General features: G+C 38.8%; 1 protein-coding gene across 2 annotated transcripts in view; it reads left to right on the top strand.

Annotated features, from left to right (window-relative positions):
• The window catches only part of LOC114660278 (hexokinase-2-like), a 48,916-nt gene that overhangs the window by 6,399 nt on the left and 21,248 nt on the right, over positions 1-21,269 (top strand). For both annotated transcript variants that reach the window (XM_028812877.2, XM_028812876.2), the window contains exons 3-6: positions 12,246-12,411; positions 15,558-15,706; positions 17,433-17,552; positions 18,372-18,467. In XM_028812877.2, the coding sequence (XP_028668710.2) occupies positions 12,246-12,411; positions 15,558-15,706; positions 17,433-17,552; positions 18,372-18,467 (531 nt within the window). The remainder of the gene's footprint in view (positions 1-12,245; positions 12,412-15,557; positions 15,707-17,432; positions 17,553-18,371; positions 18,468-21,269) is intronic.

Below are 21,269 nucleotides of genomic sequence, written 5' to 3'. Positions count from 1 at the left end.
AGATTTATTTAATGTTAAAAGATTTATTAAGAATTTGTTAAAAATTACAAAAGAAAGGCAATAATAAAGAACAAACAGGTTTTCAGTCCATTCAATATACTGTAAGTTCTTTGTTTCATTGATAATGAAATGCTGAGGCAGTGTCATGTCACTGTGTGTCTTCTTCTTCTTTTTCTTCTTTCGGCTGCTCCCATTAGGGGTCGCCACAGCGGATCATCTTCTTCCATATCTTTCTGTCCTCTGCATCTTGCTCTGTCACACCCATCACCTGCATGTCCTCTCTCACCACATCCATAAACCTTCGCTTAGGCCTTCCTATTTTCCTCTTCCCTGGCAGCTCTATCCTTAGCATCCTTCTCCCAATATACCCAGCATCTCTTCTCTGCACACGTCCAAACCAGCGCAATCTCGCCACTCTGACTTTGTCTCCCAACTGTCCAACTTGAGCTGACCCTCTAATGTCCTCATTTCTAATCCAGTCCATCCTTGTCACACCCAGTGCAAATCTTAGCATCTTTAACTCTGCTACCTCCAGCTCTGTCTCCTGCTTTCTCGTCAGTGCCACCGTCTCCAACCCATATAACATAGCTGGTCTCACTACCTTCCTGTAGACCTTCCTTTTCACTCTTGTTGATACCCATCTGTCACAAATCACTCCTGACACCCTTCTCCACCCATTCCACCCTGCCTGAACTCTCTCTTTCACCTCTCTTCCACAATACCCGTTACTCTGTACTGTTGATCCCAAGTATTTAAACTCATCCACCTTTGCCAATTCTACTTCTTGCATCCTCACCATTCCACTGACCTCCCCTTCATTTACACACACGTATTCTGTTTTGTTCCTACTGACCTTCATTCCTCTCCTCTCTAGAGCATATCTCCACCTCTTCAGGGTCTCCTCAACCTGCTCCCTACTATTGCTACAGATCACAATGCCATCAGTAAACATCATAGTCCACTGGGACTCCTGTCTAATCTCATCTGTCAACCTGTCCATCACCATTGCAAATAAGACTGCCACTCCCAACTTCCTCATACAATATCACAACTCCTCTCGAGGCACGCTGTGATATGCTTTCTCCAGGTCCATAAAGACGCAATGCAACTCCTTCTGGCTTTCTCTAAACTTCTCCATCAACACCCTCAGAGCAAACATTTCATCTGTGGTGCTCTTTCTTGGCATGAATCCATACTGCTCCTCACTAATCATCACCTCCCTTCTTAACCTAGCTTCCACTACTCTTTCCCATAACTTGATGCTGTGGCTCATCAATTTTATCCCCCTGTCGTTACTACAGTCCTGCACATCCCCCTTATTCTTAAATATCTGCACCAGTACACTTCTTCTCCACTCCTCAGACATTATCTCACTTTCCAAGATTCCATTAAACAATCTGGTTAAAAACTCCAATGCCATCTCTCCTAAACACCTCCATGCTTCCACAGGTATGTCACCTGGACCAACAGCTTTTCCATTTTTCATCCTCTTCATAGTGGTCACTTCATGATTCACTTTCTCCACATCATCCAACTTCTTCTCTCTCTCATTCTCTTCATTCATCAGCCTCTCAAAGTACTGTTTCCATCTGCTCAACAAACTCTCCTCACTTGTGAGTACGTTTTCATTTTTATCCTTTATTACCCTAACCTGCTGCACATCTTTCACAGCCTTAGTGTCCAACCTCTCATATAACTCATCATACAACTTTTCTTTAGCCTTTGCCACCTCTCTCTTCACCTTGTGCCTTATCTCTTTGTACTGTTGTCTACTTTCTGCATCTCTCTGACTACCCCACTTCTTCTTTGCCATCCTCTTCCTCTGTATACTCTCCTGTACTTCCCCATTCCACCACCAGGTTTCCTTTTCTTCCTTCCTCTTTCCAGATGTCACACCAAGCACCCTTCTTGCTGTCACCCTTACTACATCTGATGTAGTTTCCCAACTGTCTGGTAATTCTTCACTACCACCCAGTGTCTGTCTTACCTTCCCCCTAACCTCAACCTTGCAGTCCTCCTTTTTCAACTTCCACCATTTGATCCTTGGCTCTGCCCTCACTCTCTTCCTCTTCTTGATCTCCAACGTCATCCTAAAGACCACCATCCTATACTGCTCAACTAACACTTTCCCCTGCCACCACTTTGCAGTCTTCAATCTCCTTCAGATCAGCTCTTCTGCATAGGATGTAATCTACCTGTGTGCATCTTCCTCCACTCTTGTACGTAACCCTATGTTCCTCCCTCTTCTTAAAATACGTATTCACCACAGCCATGTCCATCCTTTTGGCAAAATCCACTATCCCCTGACCTTCTTCATTCCTCTCCTTGACACCATACCTACCCATCACCTCCTCGTCTCCTCTGTTCCCTTCACCAACATGTCCATTGAAATCTGCTCCAATCACCATTTTCTGTCCCTTGAGTACACTGTTCATCACTTCATCCAACTCACTCCAAAAATCTTCTTTCTCATCCATTGCACACCCAACGTGCGGAGCATATGCACTAACAACATTCATCATCACACCTCCAATTTCCAACTTCATAATCATCACTCTGTCTGACACTCTTTTCACCTTCAAAACACTTTTGACATACTGTTCCTTCAGAATAACTCCTACCCCATTTCTCCTCCTATCCACACCATGATAGAACAATTTCAATCCACCTCCGATCCACCTGGCTTTACTCCCCTTCCATTTAGTCTCTTGAATGCACAATATATCAACCTTCCTTCTCTCCATCATATCTGCTAACTCTGTCCCTTTACCAGTCATACTGCCAACATTCAAAGTTCCTACCCTCAGTTCCACTCTCTTTACCTTCTTCCTCTCCTCCTGCCTCTGGACACGTCTCCCCCTCTTCTTCTCCTTTTCTTCTTCTTCTTCGGCCAAATGTGTCACTGGGATTTAATCACCAAAGAGGAAATGAAACTTGATCTTGCAATTTTCTGAGTAAGACACTCCCACATCCACCATGACTACGTGACTGTTCCAATGTGCAACTACAGTTTTTCTCTGGTACTTTATCACAATGGTGGAAACAGTAACCACAATCTCTTGATAATTAAAAAAAAACTGCGAAATAATAAAGTATTTTACAAAACTCTTTGCATTTGTGAGTGTTGCAATGAAAACCATCAAAGGAAGAAGTACATGCTGCAAAACAGTATAGACCATTCAAACAGTAACACAAAGCAATACAACAGTAACACATTCAAGCATTCGCTGGACATTCACAAGCAAAACTCTAACAACACCACTCACTGAGGCAGAGCAGAATCCATGGTAAGTTTCATAGCACAATTCTTGTTTCATACATTTATTGTAATCCACCATAAACGTCACTGACTAAACCCATGTGTAGACACAGAAGGTCCAACATGTTGAATGAAAAAAGAGAAGACACATTCACTGAAATTAAATTTTACTGTATAGGGCATTTATTACTTGTTACACTTCCTTTATTTTTCTAAACACATTTAGTTATCATCTGAACGCCCCCTGCCACATGTAAGCTTTAAAAGTTGGAAGAAGTGGTTCAACTTTAGTTTTTGACAATTGGTTATATGCATTTCCCAATACAGGATTCACCTTTTTCAACTCATTACATGCTTTTCTTGCCCTCGTGCTGCTTAGCAAATCGGTTAATTTTGCCACCATAATGCACTAAAATCATCAAAATATTTCACATATACCTCAAACATTAGCAAAGCTGGTCATGTAACTAAATCACTTTGTCACTCATAACAAAATGACTGAAAAATCAGTGACCACAAATAGCATTCCAGAAAGTAGCATGATATGCTTGTAGTATCTTTCTTATACCTTAATCAAAGTCAATGCCAAAGCTAAGTCAATGTCAAAGATTTTAATCAGTAATGTAGTACTATAATTATTGTAAAAATATATATACAAGCTCATATAAAAAATAGAAAAAGGAAACCAAAAAATAAACCAGAGATATATTTAACACAGTGAAATCCTACTGAAATAATGAAACCTGTCCTCTGATCTGTATTTTCATCCACATCACATCTTATTTCCCCTCTTACCATACACCTAGGAAAAACCTTTTTGCATGCCAGGCCAATCCATCCTCACAGTCTTCTACAGATATGACCAAGCACCCAGCATTCATTGCATTCAAGAGGAACATATGATCACGTGAATGGTGATCATAGACCTTCCATCTCCAAGAGGCAAAGAACTCCTCTATGGGACTAAGGGATGGTGAGTAAGGTGGCAGAAATAGTAGCTTCATCTTAGCATCTGCTATTAACCAATCCATGATAGCAATGGAACGGTGCAATGCCATATTGTCACATATGATGACAAAACTGATGATTCTACCTCTCTTGCCTTATTTGATTAGCTATGGCAAGCCTAGCATAGAGCCCATCCAGGAAAATGTTGGATGGCACAATAACTGGTTTGTGTAGATACTGCTATACAAATTCTGATATTGGCTCTCATCTGACCAGGAACATTCATGGTTGTTCTTCTTCCAACCACATTCCTCCCTCAGCAGTATGTTTTGGTCAAGTTGAAGCCAGCCTAACCAAAAAAGACACATATGTGGGGGATGGTTGCCTGGTTTCAAGCTCCATAACTCTAAAATACAGAAAAAAACAAAACATAACACACAAGACAATTACCTACAGTCACATTATTCCTTAGTTGTTCAAATCAGTATTGTTATGTTATGGACATCTTACCTGAACATCTTGACATCTCAGTTCTTTTACATATTCAGAAATTCTTTCAATGGGGACATTGTACAACTGATTTATCATAGTAGTATCATAGATAGACTTTTGAGTTGTTATGTGTACATTTTGTAGTGTTCTCTACCAATAGTCTGTTATGAATTTCTCGTAGTATTGTGGCATTGTTGCCAATCACTATACCAACATAGACACATTCTCTTCAGCAGTGAAAATATTTCCTCTTCCTTCAGTGGGTGGTAGTTATTGGGTCCTACATTAAAGCAGAAACACGAAAACATACTATGGTAGGCATCGTGATTGATGTTCAGTCATAAGCTCCTGTAGAAAACACAACTAACCTGTTGGTATGCGGAAAATTCTTACTATGGATGCAACTATGGAGCATGATAGATTTGGCTATAGTCGCAGACCAGCCTCTCTCTTGGGTTAACTGTGATTTAAAATACGATCAATCACTGTTGCCCTAATCTCATCTGAGAGTACAGTTTTTGACCTTTTCTCTACCTTTCACCATGCTTGTGTACACCTCTCTCTCTGCCCTTGGTGTTCTTCTTCCTCTGTCACCCACTTGTCTGTCTCTGACAAGTCCATTTTTGTGGGTTAAAATCAGCTGAACAACGTCCTTGTTCACTTTCTCATGACTTGATTTGAACCTAGTTTTGTAAAATGTGACTTGCTTATATGGAATGTTGATTGTAAAGAAGATAAAGAAAGCTAAAACAACACACATGGCTACAGTAGGAGTAACCCAGGAAGGTCAATGGCTGAAATTCTTATTAGCTGAAGTTGATCTGCTTTTATATTTGTTTTACCATATTTCGTTTGTATTTTCAAAATTTACTATGGTGGTTTGATTGTGGAGTATTTTTGTATTTTGTAAATTCATGTAGAACTCAATGTTCTTTTGAAATTAAATTGATAAATTTTAAAAACAGAGGGTTGGCGTTTTCAAATGCTTTATGGATATTCAGTGTTTTTTGTGAAGGAGTTTGAATGAGATGTATTTTAGAATTTATGATCATCAACAACATTTTGTAGAGTAGGAATGAATAGTGATCTATGACTTTCTGCACACAAACTGAATGTTTTGTTTACTGGGTGAGGAGTTTTGAAAAGGTGGACCCTGTATTGAGCAATGTGTGTGCCAGTTGTCAAAAAATGTAATGTGTCGAGTGTCGGCCACTGTAGACTCAGAGGTTTCTCAAGTGTGAACTGTTGCATTCAATGATTTCATAATCACACAACATATCATTTCTCATACCTGCTTATTCTAGTTCAAGTTCATAGCTGGAGGGACTAGAGCCTATCCTGGTAACAGAACTGGACAGACTGTCAATCCATCATAGGGGCCACTGACACTCAAACCGGTTTGGCATTACCATCACCCTATCAGAACTTTGAGGATGTAGGAGGCAAACACACCACAGACACTAGGGAAACATGCAGACTTCACAAAGACAACACCTTGACATGGAATTCAGACAAAGAGCACAGGACCCATGAGGTGGTAACACCACCCGCTGCACCTCCATGACAATCTGATGGATATGTCAATAAAATTAATGCAAATATTTTAGAGTTCAGGAGGCTAATGAATTTCACACTTTTTCTTTCAAGTTGACAGAAATGTGTAATTCTCAACTTCACGAAATACAGTGGATTCAGAGAGTATTTAGACCCCTTCACTTTTTTCACATTTTATTATGATACAGTCTTGTGCAAAAATTGTTCAAATTCATATTTCTGTTCACCAAGCAACACTCAATACCCCAAATGACAAAGTAAAAACAGGATTTTAGATATTTTTGAAAATACAAAAATAAAAAAGGAAACATCACCCTGACATAAGTACTTAAACACTTTGTTATGACACTTGATATTTGGTTCAGTTTTATCGCATTTCATTGCTCATCGTTGAGTTATTACTAGACCTTGTTTGAAATCCACTTGTGGTTGATTCAATTGACTGGACATGACTGATAATGGCACACACCTGTCTATATAAGGTTGCACAGCTGAGCAAAAACCAAGCCATGAGGTCGAAAGAACTGATGCAGAGCACAGAGATGGGATAATGTCTAGGCACAGATCTAAGGAAGGCTACAGCAAATTCCTGCGGCATTGAAGAGAGTTCCAGAGTTGAGGTGCTATAGCACTGAAGGACCTGCCTCCCAAGGTGAAGAGTCTGGTGCGTGGGACAGTAAGGAGATTACTCCTCGAGGACCTGAGAGAGCGACAAGGAGTGCAAGGAGCTAGTAGCTGAGTGAGGTAGATGGGGGCAAGGTTATGTAGGGCTTTGAAGGTGAGAAACAGAATCTTGAATTTAATCCTTGATGGAACCGGTAACCAGTGAAGCTGGGAGAGAACAGAGGAGATGTGAGCAAAACGCTTTGTGTGGGTGAGGACTCTAGCTGCAGAGTACTCAATATATTGTAGCTTCTGTATAGATTTTGCAGGGAGACTAATGAAGAGGGAATTACAGTAATCAATACGAGACATTATGAAACAATGAACCAGAGTTTGAGCATCAGACAATGACAGAAATGGACGGAGGCGGGCAATGTTACAGAGATGATAGAATGAAATTTTGGAAAGAGACTTAATGTGTAACTCAAAGTTAAGTGATGAATCAAACAAAACACCAAGATTTCTGACAACAGGAGCAGGTTTGACAAGTGTACCATCAACAGAAATAGAGAAATTGGATGCCTTAGAAAGTTGGGATTTTGGACCTACCAGTAATACTTCTGTTTTATTGGCATTAAGTTTGAGAAAGTTATTTTCCATCCATAGTTTAAGATCAGTGATGCATTCCGTGAGTGTGCTGGGAGGTGAATCTGTAGGGGAGTCTGTACTAAGATATAACTGTATATCGTCTGCATAACAGTGGAAGTTAAGGCCATGTCTGCGAATAATCTGACCCAAAGGAAGGATATAAAGTAGAAAAAGTAATGGCCCAAGGACTGAACCCTGAGGGACACCATGCGACACAGGTGAGGTGGTGGATTTATATCGGCCGAGTGTGACAAACTGTTGCCTATTAGAAAGATAAGATGTGAGCCATTGAAGGGCTAAGCCAGAGATGCCTACAGCAGAGAGATGTGACAGGAGGATTTCATGGTTAACAGTGTCAAATGCTGCACTTAATTCAAGAAGGAGGAGGATATTAAGAGAACTGCAATCTGCAGACCGGAGAAGATCATTGACTACACAGAGAAGAGCTGTCTCAGTGCTGTGTTGTGTACGAAAGCCAGACTGAAAAGGCTCATAGAGTGTATTATCTACAAGAAAAGTATGGAATTGTGTAGCAACCACGCGTTCCATCACCTTAGCCAAAAAAGGAAGATTAGAGATAGACCTGTAACTGGAGAGAGAAGAAGGATCCAGGTCAGGTTTTTTAAGGATTGGGGTAACTGCAGAAATTTTGAGGGCAGTAGGGACAGAACCTGAACTGAAACTTGCATTTACCAATGAGGCAATAGGAATATTAATTATGGATGAGCATGTCTTAAGCAGAGAAGTGGGGGCAGGATCAAGCAGACAGGAGGAGGCATTAGACTTATTAATAAGTTCAGAGATGGCAAGAGAGTCAACAGGTGAGAAACAAGCGAGTCTTAATGATGGAGATGGCAGATCAGAATGAGTGAGTGACTGTGGTGTGGAGGGGAAACTGTGATAGATTTGATCAATTTTGGTATTAAAGAAATGTAAAAAAATACCTGACACTGTTCAGCTGTATTGGGGCATGCTAGAGGAGGGGGTTAGAGGAGTTTATTAACAGTTCTAAAAAGAGTTCTAGGCCTAGACTTAGCACCATTTATGACAGAGGAATAATAGTTGGAGCGAGCAGTGTTAAGGGCATCCTTATATTTAAGTATGTGCTCAGTGTAAAGCTGTGAATGAACTATGAGGCCCATTTTCTTATAAAGCTGTTCAAGACGCTGGCTAGTGGCTTTCATAGCTCTGAGCTCACCTGTGTACCAGGGACAAGAGCAGGAGGCTGGAACATGCCTAGTCCTTAAGGGAGCAAAGTTATCTAACAGTTGGGAAAAGCCAAGCAAAATGACACCTTTTATTTGCTATCTAAAAAGATTACAATATGCAAGCTTTTGAGGCAACTCAGGCCCCTTCTTCAGGCAAGATACACAGCTGTTATAAAGGGAAACCATGTTTTCAGGAGAGGGAAGACTATGCAATTCAGAAAGAGACGAAGACAGAAGGGGAACAGCAAACAAATCAGAATTAACAGGCCTAATGTTGCGATAGGAGACAGACTTTTTCTTGACAGATGTAGTGGTAATAATGCTAAAGTTACATGCAATAATCTTATGATCAGAAATACCAGAGACTGAACCGGAGACAGAGACGTTATTCAAGCCATTTGAACAAAGCAAGTCAAGAATATGACCCTGAGTATGAGTGGGGAAATCCACATGCTGTGTCAAGTCAAAACAATCCAAAGTTGAGATAAATTCAGCTGTAAGAGAACAGTTGATATCAACATAAATATTAAAATCACCAAGTAAAATTACAGCAGGGCAAAGAGATGAGATTACAGTGAGAAGTTCAATAATTCAGACAGAAAGTTCACCACAGATTTGGGACGGCGATAAACTAACAACAGCAGTACAGCAGGGGAGGAAACCATTTTAACAGCAATATATTCAAAAGATGTGACTTTAAAAAAGGAGAGTTCCTTCATTGTCAAGGTAGATCTATAAACCACAGCCAGGCCACCTCCTTTTCCTGTTAACCTGGGTTTAGATATGTGGCTATAGCCTGGAGGAGACAGCAAGTTTAAATGTAAATAGTTATCAGGTTGTTGCCAAGATGGTTATACTATCACACTGAGGGTTTTTTTTCAGTGGCAGGAACTAGGAGACTAGTCAGGCCTGTTTCCAAATCCTGCTTTGTAAGTCATCCGCCATCCCAGCCTGGGGAAAGTGGGATGGTTTGTTAGTCCTGACTGCAACAATTTCCAGGTGCATCTTTCAAAAAACAAAAAGGCAGCCCAAGCAAATATTTTGTTGCGCTTTATTTTACCAGTAGACACATGTGCCTGCTAAGATTTGGTTTCATGGATGGATACATGGAGGAACAAGTGGATGGACTGCTCATTTTCTACAGTAACACTAAATAAATATAAAAGACAATGTCAACGTCAATGTCAACTTTATTTATATAGCACATTTAAAACAACATCGGAATGCTGTGGCCAAAGTTCTTTACAATAATAGAATTAAAGAAAAACATACAATTAACATGAATAACATAAATTGAAATAAAATAAATGAACATAAATAAAATAAATAGAAGTAATGTTACATAATCACAATGAGGAAACCATCAGTATTACTGAAGGTCACGGAATGCAAGTGAATATAAATAAGTCTTTATTCTTGTTTTAAACAGTTCAGTATCTTGAGATCTCCTTTTCTTCAAACTCAATGTTACATGGTCAAAAGTACAGTATATGCAATGTTCAACATTTATTTCTGTAGCACATTTTCATTAAAGAATGTACAGTAGTTCAAAATTCTTTAGAAAATGTCAAAGAAAAAGTTGCAAGAAAAGAAATACAAATCAGAAATAAGAAGAAGCATGAATAAAGTATGTGAGGGTGGTGCAGGATATTTATGAGTACAGTGTGACTTCAGCAAGGGTGCAATAGGAATGACAGCCTAGTTCAAGGTGAGAGTGGGATTACATATATCAAGGATCGGCTTGGAGCCTTTTCCTCTTTGCAGTGGTGATGGGTAAGTTGACAGATGCTGTCAAACTGGATTCCCCGTGGACTATAATGTTCGCAGATGACATTGTGATCAGTAGTGAGAGTGGATAGCAGGTTGAGGTGTACCTGAAGAGGTGGACTAGAGAGAAGGAGAATGAGAATCAGTAAGAGTAAGATGGATCACATGTACATAAATGAGATGGAAGATGGTGGAAGGGTGGGACTGCAGGGAGAAGAGGTAGTGGAGGTAGACAAATTTAAATACTTGAGTTCAATAGTCCAAAGTAAAGCAAAATGCAGCAGAGAGGTGAAGAAGAGAGTGCAGGCAGGGTGGACTGGGTGAGAAAGAGTGATTTGTGATAGAAGAATATCTGCAAGAGTGAAAGGGAAGGTCCATAAAATGGTAGTGAGACCAGCTATGCTGTATGGTTTGGAGGCAGTGGCACTGACGAAAAGGCAGGAGGCAGGGGTGGAAAAGACAGAGTTAAAAATACTATGATTTTCTCTCAGAGTAACAAGGGCAGAGAGGATTTGGAATGAGTTTATTAAAAGGACAACACAAGTACGACAGTTTGGTGACTGAGTGAGAGAGGCTAGATTGAAATGGCTTGGGCATGTGCAGAAGAGAAATGAGGGGTACATCGGGAAAAGAATGTTAAGGATGGAACTGCCAGGCAAGAGGAAAAGAGGAAGGCCAAAGAAGAGGTTTATGAATGTGGTGAAGGAGGATATGAAGGCAGTCCGCGTGGCAGAAAAAGATGTAAAAGGCAGGGATAGATGAACGGAGTATCCGCTGTGATGACCCCTAAACTGGAGCAGCCGAAAGTTAATGAAGAATTATGATACCAAAAATAGTAAATGAGAACAAATGAATACACACTTAAATGTTCTTAAGTAGTGTCCTATTACTACTTAAATGGGTCTTGCCAGTCAGAGACGACTGCACAGTATTTTGATCAGGTGGCGTTGGTACAAAACACCATTACAGAAAAAAATGGAAAAGAAAGAGGAGAAAAGTAGAGATTAATAATAATTATAAATCCATGAAGTACATGATGTTTCCTTATATATTTAATCTATTAGAAGCAGAACTATAATATAGCTATGAAAAAGCTAAATTAAAAAATGGGTTTTTAGGAGTTTTTTTTTAAATGTTCTACAGTATTTGCCTGTCATATCTCTGTGTCACGTCCGGCACCAAATAAATAATATTGCTGAGGCCATGGAAGCAAAACATAAAATTCTGCAACCACATCAAAGCCAAAAAACAAGATGGTATCACAAAAGTAAAAATGATAAACAACCAGAAAAACAAGTGCAATAAGTTTAGAATTGATATGAACTAGTATAAGGATAGATTCATCACAGAGGGTGCATAGCCTAGCACGTGTAGAAATGACTGACCCTCTAACAACAAAACAAGTGAAACTATGCCACAGCACGTTATTCTAAATATGGGAAACGGAGGCCATGTTGTCCATTTTGGGGAAATGAGGCCAGTGCTCTTCTCCTGGCTCCTTAAGAGGGGTGTTACACACAGTTTCTAACAGGGGCAACCTCACACAATTAAAGTTTTAAGGTCTACACCAGGTTCATGGATGCCTTGGGTCTCTAATTACAGCTCTAGAATTGTGTTGCAGATGCCAAAAGGGCCAGCCCTCACCTCAAAAGTGATTCAATTTAATTTTTGAACATATTATTTACTTTCCTGTACATAATTACACTTGTTAACACTTTTATTCTGTGTTTCTATGCATTCTTGTTTGTTTTTTTCCCATTCTCCAGAAGGTCAAAGAATGTTTGAATCCTTTCAAGTTGTCCACACAAGATCTGAACTCGGTCTCAGAGCGTCTCTTAAAAGAAATGGAAAAAGGACTTAAGAAGAAAACACATGATAGTGCAACAGTGAAGATGCTGCCCACCTATGTGAGACACACACCAGATGGCACAGGTATGAAAGTATTCATGAAATTGGAGCTTTGTTGTTGGCTAAGAAACAACCTAGGCTGTAAAGTCCAAGTCACTCATATGGCCTAGGACCAACCCAAATAAAAACATATCAGTTGCCTCTGTGTAAGTGAGTAATATTCACAAGACACATAAAGGTCAACTAAGTTACCTTTCTGTGCTGTTCTCATTTCTTTTGATGACAATTTCTGTTTTGAATTGTTTCACTGAAGGAACTAATGTGTCTGATTCACATTGTAATGTGATGTACAGAGTCTACAGGTCTTTCCCATTGTTTAGTAATTTTAAGGTTAGTTGCCATTTTCCAAAGCTGCAACCATGTTGTTTACTGGTTTGCAATGCCAATCGTTACAGTGGCCATGCAACAGTGTGCATCATCTTACTCCCCCTATTAAAGATGGAGGCACATATTTCCTAGTTAAACAAGTGCTCTATTAAATTTTCAAAGCAAATAGTTTACAAATGGCTCTTCTAGATCAAGTTTGGAGACTGTGATATCTGTTTTGTATTCTGGTTTTGACACACAGTTTATATGATATTTTGGCTCTGATCTCTGCAGGATTATTGACTGTGACTAGAACACAATTATAGCAACATTAGAACAATTGTGCCGAGAACTGGGTGATAGCCTATCAATCAGTTTATCTCCCTTTAGAATTTAGTTCCATCTCCTAGTTAGTATTTAGCTCTTAATAAAATAATATAAACACAGCTGTTTAACACAGCTTAAATTTAACTTGTGAAAATAAATTTGAACTGAAATTTGAACTGTGTTCAGGTATGTCTGCATTTGTACTAAATGTTTGGTTAGCAGCATTCTCTCCCTCTACTTTTTTGAAGAAACTTTTTCACTTCTTGCTCCATAATCTGATATTTTAATTAAAGTGCTTTAATTACTGATTTTTATTTAAGAAAAAAATTATTTCACATAATTTTGAATATGTCAACTCCTCAATAAAATGTGACAGCATTAAAGGTTAAATCCATAGATTTTCTGCGCCTGCTTTATCTGGGTCAGCATCTCAGAAGTATCTTCCTGTCACAACCAAAAGACACACAACACACAGGTTTTATATAAAGCCAAATATGCAGCCGAGGTGCCAAGAACTATTGCAGCAACAAGGGGACAAGCAAAAAAAGAGATTTCATCCTGTTAGGCTATCTCACTCACCTATAAAATATGGGTCTCAAGTGAAGGTCTTAAGAATGAATTCACAAGGTTGTTTCATTCACCTTAATGTGAACATATGTGAGTGCTGGTCAACTACTGACTAGCTCCTAAAGAGAAAAAAAAGCACAATGGGCTTAAAAAAGGCACAAGAATATTCAAACAAGACTGCAAAAATGTAAAACATGATGGCAATACAAGGAAATTAATAAGCAAAATGTATTGGCACTGTTGGGAAACGTTTTTTAAAATAAGTATGCTAAGGAGGTATCAAAAGACATAAACTGTCATTTACAAAAAGATCAGCAGAGCTGACAATCTTATCATTTTGGAAAAAAAGTCATCACCATGAAATCTTAAATCTTCGATAGTTAGGACACTGCAAGACGACCAAGGAAATAATACAGAATTAAAAATAAAAGATGCACAATAAAATACAAAATCAAATTTGACCAAATGACACGCCTGACAGAAATTCATCCATTAGACAAATGCTATCCAACAAAAATATGCTGATGATAACAATCACATTTTGTGTTTTTATTATGAAGAAGATCGTGTCAGACTTACTCATCTGAATGTTTAAAGCATTTGGATTGTTGATTTACATGTTGTCTGCATCAATATCCTCACCTATGGTCACAAGCTCTGGGTAATGACTTGCAAGATGAGATTGTAAGTACAATACTGAAGTGAGGTTCCTAGATTGCTTGCTGGGCTCACTTTCTGTTAATGGGAGGTGCTTGGAAATGTTGTGCTTTGCAGTAAAGCATAAAGGATTTTAAAAGGTAACTAACCAAGAGAAAAGAAGTGGCCAAAAGACAGAAACAGGTCAAATACCAGGAGGTGAAGTTACAGCCACCAAAAAACAGAATGCAATGCAAGAATCAGAGTTGAAAAAACAAGAGCAAAGGTATTAAGCCAGATATCATTAATCAAAGTAATAGCAAAGAAAGATTCATAACTTCAGAGAACATATCCTTAACAATAGAGGCTCAAAATGGTAGTGAAAATTATCCAAAAAAATCATAAAACACAATCATCACATGAATCATTAATGTCACTAACAAAATACATGATGAAGAAAATCCCCAAATTGAGTGCAAATTCATACCAAAAAATGCAAAAGATGAACTAAGTCAAAATACCCAAGAGGAAACATGGGAGGACCTCAGAGTAGAGCAACTGCTCCTTTGAATTGAAGAGTCAGTTGAGGTGGTTTAGGGATTAGTTAGGATGCCGACTGAGTGTTTCCTATGGGTCCAAGACATGCCACAAAGATTATATTTCTTGATTGTCGTAGGAATTTCAGAGTATTACCCAAGAAGGTCTGGAGAAAATAGTTTGAGAAGGAGAAAAATGGCTGAGCCCAGCAAAGCAATTGGCTACTATGACCCTTAGCAGGGAAAGTAGAAAGAAAATAATAATAATGATATCTGACTCTCCACTCACTGGAGACAATGAGAGAAATAAAAAGGATAGAAAATTGGGATTTATCATGACTAATATTGCCCATTTATCCCTGTGATGTGCTGGCAAAGAGTAACCTTAGCCACCTGCTCATTTGACAATGGTGTGGTAAATATGCTATTGGTGCTTTTTCGGCCTGCAGTCATCAGACTGTGTAGTGTCTCTTCTCATTGTGTCTGTCTTCACTACAACCTGTTACAGCAAATACATGGGTATAGGGGCAATGTTTCTTTAGTATCATAATGATGATGATGTACTTTATTAACTCCCAAAGGGAAACTGTCTTTTCGCATGACCTTTGGGATTCAGAGAGCAGAGTCAGCCATTGTACAATGCCCCGGGAGCAATTTTCAGGTTATCTATCTATCGTACCAGTTTGCTTAAGAAATTAGCTCTGTGCTAAAAGCAGTAAAATGTCAGTTCTCCTAATTCTCAGTTCCGAGTGCTATATGCAATAATGTTCATGTATTTCTTCTTGTGTGTACCCACAGAGACAGGAGATTTTCTGGCACTAGATCTGGGTGGTACAAACTTCCGAGTTCTTCTTGTTAAAGTGAATGCAGATGGTAAAAGTACTGTGAAGCTGGAAAGTGAAATCTGTGCAATTCCTCAGGAAATCATGGAGGGCACAGGCGAGGAGGTACATGTTTCCTTTGTTGTTTATTCCATTCTCAGTGAGTCATCTTTGATCCGAAGTATGGAACTGCTTGTCAGAATCAGAAAAGAAATTACATATTTTCCAGTACTTAATGTACAGGAATTTAATGTGGTAGCTTTGGAGCTACTTATAATACAACACAACAATATGTATAGTATACCGTATGTGACATAAATTAAACAAGATTTTAAACAGTTGCAGAATACTTCAGCTATAAAGGAGATGTACAAATGATGTGCAAATAAAAGCAAGTGTCTGTATAGTTTATGCAAACGCACACTCACACACACATGCCAACACCTTCATATATGAAAGAACATGCAAATAAGCAAGGAAAACAGGCTAAATAACTGATTTACAAGGGTTATGGCTTTGGGGAAAAAAACAGTTTAGGCATCCATTAGTTTTAGTTTTAATTGACCTAATTGACTAGACAATGTTATTTTAGAAGAATTAAGTGGATAGGACTGGCAAGCTTTGTTGGGCTGAATGGTCTGTTCTCATCTATATTGTTGTAATGTTCTAATGTTCTGTAAAAGTGTTTACCAGAGGGACCTAGAGCATTTATATTTTGGATCAAGTGATGACCTAGGTGACATGAGTCTGTGGTGGTCCTTTTGACAATTATTTTCTCTGCGGACCTCACAAAATATAATCATTTATTTTCAGAGCAGGCTGTTGCTGAACCAAACCAGACAACATAATGTGATCACACTTTCAATGTCCAAGGAAGATTTTGAATCTGTGCAACCATCCTGCTCATGATATATACACTAGTGAAACTCCACTATGATATTTGATCATTTTCCTTTATTTGTTTGCAAGTAGTAAGCCTCATTCAGAAGGTAACTGCACTACGTATTAGTGCATGGCATCTGACACTGAATTGAATTAAGAGGGTTTAAAAGTGGTTTGGTGACTGTATTAAGGGTTGTCTTATATGCCGGTAGTGTGACATAGCAGAGCTGTGCAAAGGTAATTGTGTTATGACCCAGCCTGACTATCTCCATGCAAAGTATGACTCAATCCAAACCTCCAACCAGAAAAGCATATGAACAAAGCAAAGTGGGAATGTTTGGTGCCACAAATGGTAGCTTCAACAATCCCTATTGCAAGTAAATGCTGCAATTCTTTATCCACTTGGAAGAATAAAGTGAGATTGTTTCAGAAAAAGCAACAAGTGTCTGCTTCATGCAGAGGCTTTGTACCATGCTGCTCTCATCCCAACTAGGTGAACCTTCTTTACGTGCCTGAGTGCAATATGTCTGGTGACTTGTGACATGGCAATGAAGGCCATTGCATTCAGGTAAGATCACATTCAGAAGGTTTAAGGAACTTGCAACCTGGGATTCTCCACCATTGGCTGCTGTCTGTTTCAGTTCTCCAGTCAGAGGAAACATTTAGCTTTATATGGAAAAATTAACCTCATAACATTAAACTTTTCACATCACAGTTGAAGTGTTACACGTTTTCTTAAGCATGTCATTCAGTCTGGTCCCATATATTTAATAAAATGTAATCACTGCAGACTCAATCTGATTAGTGTATTGGTTTATGTATTTGGATGAAATGATCACGAGCGCTCAATAAACACACAAAGCTCTAGCGTGTGGTGGTCAAGCTCCTAAAATTGTCCAGAGTTTGTTTCCACATGAAGTAAGTCTTGGATTGTATTAATTTGAAATAATTTGTCACTTTCTTTTCGCAGCTCTTCAACCACATTGCAGACTGCTTGGCTCAATTTCTAGACTCAAGAAATATCAAGGACAAGAAGCTACCTTTGGGTTTCACTTTCTCCTTCCCTTGTAAGCAAATCGACTTGGACAAGGTTAGCATCTATTATCCCGGCTGAGCCTGTGTGCCCAGTGTTTTCAAAATCACAAAGTATTATTTAAAGTGAAAGGACTGGAGTCAGGGACGCATTACTTTGAATTGGAGCTGAAGGTACTGACAGAACACTCCAATTGACAGTGCGCTAAATCCATGACTTAGTGTCTGTCCAAGCTGGAGCACGATGGAAACAGCTCAAGAGTTTGACAATTGCAATGCTTATTAAAGCATAACAGTTTTTGTCCAGTTCAAAAATGTCTGTTGAATTAAATATAAACTGGGGTTAGAGATTTGGTGATATTTGGGGACACTAAATTGTATTCTAGAAGGACAAATTTAGAACTTTCAGAGGTGTTCCCCATCCCTAAAATGTTACTCTGAAGGTCTAAAGCAAAACCTGCTGAGCTTGAACTCAGAGAATGAGCCGCTGACTGGGTCGTAGTGTGTCCAGAGGTGTAGGTGAAGAAGAATAACTGAGTGGTGACTTACGAGTGGGAGACATTAGCACAGTACTGCGATTTTGAATGTTGGGCAAGTGGGTAAGCCATGGCACCTGACAGACTTAAATCTGCAAAACTCAGCAGCAGTAAGAGTTTGTTTTGTCCTTTGTTTATTTCATACTTTCATTTGCTTCCTTTTATTGTCCACTTCTGTGTATTACATATAATAAAATTATTATTTTTGTTAAACTTTTGGAGCTTTTTTATCCAGTGTTCTAGATTATGTTGGCACTCAAGGTTGCTCCTTTCACTGCACCCATGCATTTTTTTCTTAAAGGTCCCTATATTATAAATGCTGTGAATTTTATCTCTTTCAGAGTGTGCTGATACGCTGGACAAAGGGGTTCCAGTGTAGTGGAGTAGTTGGCAAAGATGTAGTGCAGTTGTTAATAGAAGCCATTCAAAGAAGAGGGGTGAGTTTTCACTTTTTTAAAATAGTAAATAAGTTGTATAATACTTGTCTAAGAAAGACAAGAAAATAATTCCCAAACAAAAATATGCAGGAAAAAAATGGAAGAAATTTTGGGAAGGGCAATTCAGAGAGAGACCCCCCCCCCCACCACCTTCCAGGTAGTTTGGGCATACAATGGGTGTGAACAAATTTGATAAATACATAAGACAGAATACAACTACTCCTCTTCACAGAGCTAGATTGCCAATCTATCCTTTCCACCTCAGAAATACAATACAACAATACAAAACACTAACAGATATGGATACAGATTTGGTAAAATTCATCCAAACAAAGTAGAAACAAATTTACATTAAAGAAAAACAATATCAGTCAATTAGCTAATTGCAGAACTGCTGCCAGGAATCAGAGACAAGCCAGACACAGTCAGAGTCCTGCAGACCTCGACCAGCAAGCCGCCTCACCCCATTGGCCATTCTACAGCTCAGTCAGTGCTGGGCCAGCCAATCTGATGAAAGGACTCCTTCATTTAAGATAACTTTTAAAACATACTCTCTAACCTAACATCCTGTTAGCCTTCTTGCTTGCTTCTGTATGTTGTCTTGTTGTAGACGGTGATGAATCCACTATGCCCCCCAGATGCTTCTTATAATGTGTACTTTTAAGTTTCAGACTCCCATTGTGAATTACAATTTAACATTTTTACCTCCTACTTTACATTTACTTATAATAAATTTCTCTATAACAATTTAGCTGATTTTATATTATCTGCCCTTCCTCCAAGTTTAGTATAATCTGTAAACTTAACCAGCTTATTGATTATATTATTCTTGTCCAAATTGTGTATTTATATTAAAAAGAACAGCAGCCCCAGCACTGATCTCTGAGGGACCAAATTCTGATAAGGTTCCTCACCCCATAACCTTTTGCTTCCAGTGTTTGAGCTCATTTTTCATCCATCTATATGCTACTCCCTGAATTCCAAATTCTTTAAATTTGATGCCTGACCTCCCATGTGGAACCTTATCAAATGTCTTCTGAAAATCAAGATAAATAATATCACATGTATCTCTCTGATGATATGGTTTTGTTACTTCCTAACATAATTCAAACATATTAGTGAAACATGACCTTTCCTGTCTGAACCCATGTTAACTATTTGTTAACACTCATCTTCTAGACATATGCTTTTCAGTCTTTTCCATAATAATTCCTTCCATTAATGTATCTGTGATACACTTTAGACTTACTGGCCTATCATTACTTGTTGTTATGTGGTCAGTCTCCATCACTTGCACTTTGTGAACTTTGGTAAGCCCATTAAACTGCCTAAGCTTACATTCTATAGGGGCCACTTCTCTAAGGGTGACAGGGCTTTCAGCTGTATAGTACCCAGACTTTGAAATGACCTCCCAAAATTAATTAGATCAGCCGACTCTGTTCATTCTTTTAAAATCAGTTTATAACTCTGTAACGGCTGACCCCTTACTCAGCCGGCATCTACACCTCCAAGACCTGTGGCCTGGATTATTTACTGAGAATGAATCTAACTATCAAGCTGTACCTCTAACAAAGTACACTTTTCCTCACAATCGACGGTGTAAATATAAACTCACAAAAGCAGATATGTAAAATTATACTGATTAAATGTATTAAATGAAACAACAAGATAAATGCAAAAATAGAAAGAAATATGTAAATATAAATATCCCTCCACCACATCAACAACGAGACACCACCATATATAAATACAACAAAACTCTCCCTTGCCCCTGTAACATATAACAAAGAACACGAATAACAAAAAATGAATGAGATATGGAAATGATCATGAACTTGAGTCCGGTTATAAAAACTGTCCTGAATTCAGTTGACTGAACTAATGATAAATGAGTCATTTGATTTTCCTGGAACAAAATGGAACAGCCTCACCGTGAATCCTCGGTGCATGGTGGATGATGAATTCTGACCCTGGGGTCTCCCGTGATGAGGGTATTGAAATAAATCCGTCGGACTGAAAAACAAACTGGATGAAAATGCGCGATGTGGAAATACTGCAGGTAAAGATTGCTCATGGTCGTGAAAATGAAAAAGTCTCCTTCCCTTCCCTTCTCTTCTCTTCTTTCGGCTATTCCCCCCTGATGGCTTAAATAGTTCTGTGATGGCTGTAATTGATTAATAGTGAACAGGTGTTTTCCAGGTTTGAGGCTGTGGTCTTCTTCCATCATCCATTTACTGATACACACACATAAACAGCAAACGGGACAATGGAAACGAGACGCACTCAGTACTGACATTTGACAACACTAACTATGTAGCCCCGCTACAACTCCATTCAGGAAGGCTTTTAACTTAACCTAACATTCTGACGCTTCCTTCAGTTTACTTCTCTGTCCAGGTGATGAGGATAATTTGTTTGTTTGTGTTATATCATAGATTATTTTATTTTTTCAGGAATTTCTTTTAGTAATGAATTTACTATTTTACTCTGGTTTATTTATTTATTATTCTATTTAAAGCTTTGTATATCCTGTATTTATCTGGCTAGTGTTCTATACAGAAAATATTTCTGTCCAATGGTACATACACTCTGCTGTTTAAATAAGCACCTTGAGCATGGGAAAAGCACTATATCAAAATTGTATTATTACTACTATTATTGTTATCCATCCATCCATCCATCCATCCATTTTCCAACCCGCTGAATCCGAACACAGGGTCACGGGGGTCTGCTGGAGCCAATCCCAGCCAACACAGGGCACAAGGCAGGGAACCAATCCTGGGCAGGGTGCCAACCCACCGC

Source organism: Erpetoichthys calabaricus, chromosome 11, assembly GCF_900747795.2.
Source record: "Erpetoichthys calabaricus chromosome 11, fErpCal1.3, whole genome shotgun sequence".
NCBI lineage: Eukaryota > Metazoa > Chordata > Cladistia > Polypteriformes > Polypteridae > Erpetoichthys > Erpetoichthys calabaricus.
Note: the sequence above shows the minus strand (reverse complement) of the source record. Positions and strands in the feature narration are given on the sequence as shown.